Source organism: Poecilia latipinna, unplaced genomic scaffold (assembly GCF_001443285.1).
Source record: "Poecilia latipinna isolate Pla-1442-1.1 unplaced genomic scaffold, P_latipinna-1.0 Scaffold1714, whole genome shotgun sequence".
NCBI lineage: Eukaryota > Metazoa > Chordata > Actinopteri > Cyprinodontiformes > Poeciliidae > Poecilia > Poecilia latipinna.
Window position 1 is genome coordinate 125,012 of NW_015114330.1, and position 3,631 is coordinate 128,642.

At 43.0% G+C, this 3,631-nt stretch overlaps 1 protein-coding gene across 1 annotated transcript in view; it reads left to right on the plus strand.

The window, feature by feature from the left end:
• The first annotated feature begins 3,179 nt into the window (after nt 1-3,179).
• The window catches only part of LOC106964752 (RNA-directed DNA polymerase from mobile element jockey-like), a 3,916-nt gene continuing 3,464 nt past the window's right edge, over nt 3,180-3,631 (plus strand). The window contains exon 1 of the mRNA XM_015060429.1: nt 3,180-3,432. Coding sequence (XP_014915915.1) covers nt 3,271-3,432 — 162 coding nt within the window. The 5' untranslated portion in view covers nt 3,180-3,270. The remainder of the gene's footprint in view (nt 3,433-3,631) is intronic.

Below are 3,631 nucleotides of genomic sequence, written 5' to 3' on the forward strand. Positions count from 1 at the left end.
AGACCTGTTGTCATGGTATCACCTCTAGTGCTGCTAGAACCACTCCTAAAGTATTTACAGGATCTCTGCATGTGTCATGCACATCAAACCATGAAACACTTTTTTTCCCTAATACTAGAATTGCCCTACTCGTAGGAAACATGTTGGAGTAGCTCTGATACTTTCATTCTGATTTATTCTTTTTGAAGAGTTTTTCTTCTATTTTTTGTGGTTGTTGTTTTGGTTGAGCAGTTGCACATTTGGACAATCGTTCCTTCTGGTTTTGAATGTTGAGCAGCAGGAGGGATTTTTACTACTTTACTTTTGGACAGACAGCTGTGATGTATTCCTGTGACAACTGGGGATTTCATGGATGTGGAGCAAGGATCATATCCCCTACTCTAACATCTCTGAGTGCGGCTTTCTAAACACACAGCAAGGCAGATTTAAAGAAGAGCAGCAGAAGCAAATGAGGTGGATTAGCAGTGCTTGTCAACAACTGATTATGTCATCCATGTCACTGTGAAATATTGCCTCAGCTGCCCACACATTGTACAGTTATCATGTTATGACAGTCATGAGACAGTCAGAATTTTCCTTGACATTTTTTCAACAGTTGGGCTTTTAATATGGACGACATAAACATATTTTTATATGGTCCAATCATATGACTATGAAATATGAATATGAAACTTATTGTAGATGGTTTTTGCGGTTAATCTTTTGGTAAATGGCTTTTCCAATTATTTTGACCACTCAAAGCATTTACACTAGTCACATTCACCCATTCGAACTCACAAACACTCACACAATTGTACACCGATGACATGTGGCAGGAGGAAGCTGGAATCGAACCTACAACCTTCCAATCAAAAGACAATTATGCTACCCACAGAGCCACAGTCGCCCAAATTAGTCACCCCAATTTATTTGATGAATAAATTATTTCGAACAGGGTTTAATGGCTCAGTACCAGGGATTTCCCAGCTTTTTGACATCTCGCTCTCAAACATGGTGGACAAGAACCATCATCGGTGAGAACAGAAGTGTGCAGACAGGATCCAGCTGGATCTCTGGCAGAGGGGGGACTAGGAGGCTGGTGTCTGGCACTGCTTCCATAGAGTCTTGGTGCAGGGAGGAGGCCGGGTCTCCTGCAGTGACCCAGGGGAATGTCTGGGAACGGGGTAGAGTTTCTGAGCCAGCCAGTTTACAGGGCTTCTGTCTGGGAGTCACATTTATTCACAGCTTTTCTTTCAAGGTGGGGGACAGTGAACAAGGGGGCCACATCTATTTCTGCTTGCAGCATAACTGAAGGAAAAGCTGGAGATTTGAGCAAATAATTTAAATGTAATTGCCTAAAACTTACCTAAAACCAAGAACATCATGAAAAAGGATGAAAAACTGTTTGATTTAAAAAATTTACAAATTATTGAAAAAATAAAATAAAATAAAAAATCTCCCTATGGGAAATGCTCCCTATTAGTAGGGAGCATTTCAGAATGTAACAGGGATGTTCCTGCACTGTATAAAATTACAGTCCTGCTTGATGGGTGTCATTCCTGCTGTTAGATATTTGTAATCCTATCACGATACTGAAGACAGGCAGGAATAGTTACAGTATCTGTGGCCGAGTCGTTTGAGGTGAGGACCTCATTTAACCAGAGCAAATGTTAAAGTCCAAATATTACATGTAGACAGCTTTTAGTCAGAAAGCCAGGAATCTGAAGGAATGTATGTTTTACACAGAAATTTAGAAATGCTTCTGCATTTATCATTTTCCTCTTACAGCTGAGACCGCAGCAGCTAGTGCAATTCAATGATCTAAAATTTTAAAGTTGAGTATTTATAAAGCGATTCTCCTTGCAACCGTAATGGGATTATTTCACTACTGCCTCCTAATGTAAAAAGACACACATAACAGCCTGGACCAGTCCACCAGAGCAAATATGGCAAGGAAAGACCCCCGTGCTACTTCCCATTTTAATCTCATTGTTTTGGTTCAGGCTGTGAGCTCATTATGTAATCCAGCTCTGGTGTCTATGTGATGATGAGGAAGATGATAATAGCTACGATAATGAGACAGATCATATTAGCCTTTAAAGATTCCTAAAATAGCATCACAAATAGTTTCATCCCCATAAGGAGGAATGGACCGAATAAGTGGAGCAGGTCCAAAAATAGGAGCTGGCACAAAGCGGTCCAGTGCCATTCAGTAAATGATGATGATGATGACACGGTTAGATTGAAGCATTACTGTTAATCCTGCAGACTGCTGACCTAACCTTATTTATCCTATAGTTGCCAAAAGGATTAAGGATTTCTGTGTTTGTTTTTTGCAACATAAACTTTATTTACAGCTAGTGAAATGACAGTATTGTATTAAAAAGTGATCATATCCTTGTAACTCTTTCACAAAATACTCTGAAATACTTCAGATAACTTTTTTGGAGTTGATTTGACAAAATGCATAGCTGTGAAGTAGAAAGTCTGGCTATAAATGCTGTTGTTTTATGCAAGAGCTCACAGGTGTGTTAGAGAAAAAGTGAAAGAAGAGCATCAGCAGACAGAGTGTTCCAGAGTGTTAAAAGGTTTCTTTAAACCTTTCCCACCGGCCTGTAGCTGTTGAGGTCTTTTGGGTGTGTGATCTTTGGCACTGGTACCATGCAGGATGTCTTCCACAGCTCTGGGACTTTCCCTAACCTCAAGCTGAGATTAAAGATGTACCCAGTCACATCACACAACTCATCTGCACAGGTCTTGAGAAGCCTTGAGCTGATGCCATCTGGACCTGCAGCCTTCCTGGTCTTTATCTTCCTGAGCTCACTTCTCACCTGGAGTGCTGTGAATGTCAGGCTGGTTTGGGGGGGGTGGGGTGGTTGTGCTGGAATGTATGTCAGCAGGAGAGATGTTTGGAGGTAGCTGTGCATTGAGAGGAAGGGGGGTGAGTGTAGGAGAGGGGAGAGGAAAGCGTGTCGGTCTTGCCAGACAGGAAGGTGTCAGCAGTGCCTGTGTAGTGGGGGGAGTAGGAGAGTGATCAAACCTATTGAAGAATAGATTGATTTCATTCACCTACTTCTGGTCCCCACAATTCTGGAATTGTGAGGACAATGCCACAATCGTGGGATTGACTGGGTCTGACTGACCCAGGGCTGTCAGTTAGACAAGGTTGACTCCGCCCCCTGATGAGTTCAGTTTGCCTATCAACCTGGCATTGGAGTGGAGGATGCCATCATCCACCTTCTACACAGCTCTCTTTCTCACCTGGAGAATACTGGGAGCACAGTGAGAATCATGTTTTTTGATTTCTCAAGTGCTTTCAATACCATCCAACGCATGATACTGAAGGACATGCTGGAGTACATGGGTCTGGACCACCACCTCATCACCTGGATACTGGACTACCTCACAAAACGACCACAGTATGTGAGGACCCAGGGCTGTCAGTCAGACAAGGTTGTCTGCAGCACGGGGGCTCCACAAGGAACAGTCCTTGCCCCCTTCCTCTTCACCCTGTACACTGCTGACTTCCAGTACAGCTCTGCCAGCTGTCACCTGCAGAAGTTCTTGGATGACTCTGCTGTCGTCAGCCTCATCAAGGATGGAGATGATGAGGAGTACAGAGAACTGACTCAGAACTTTGTGGAATGGTGCC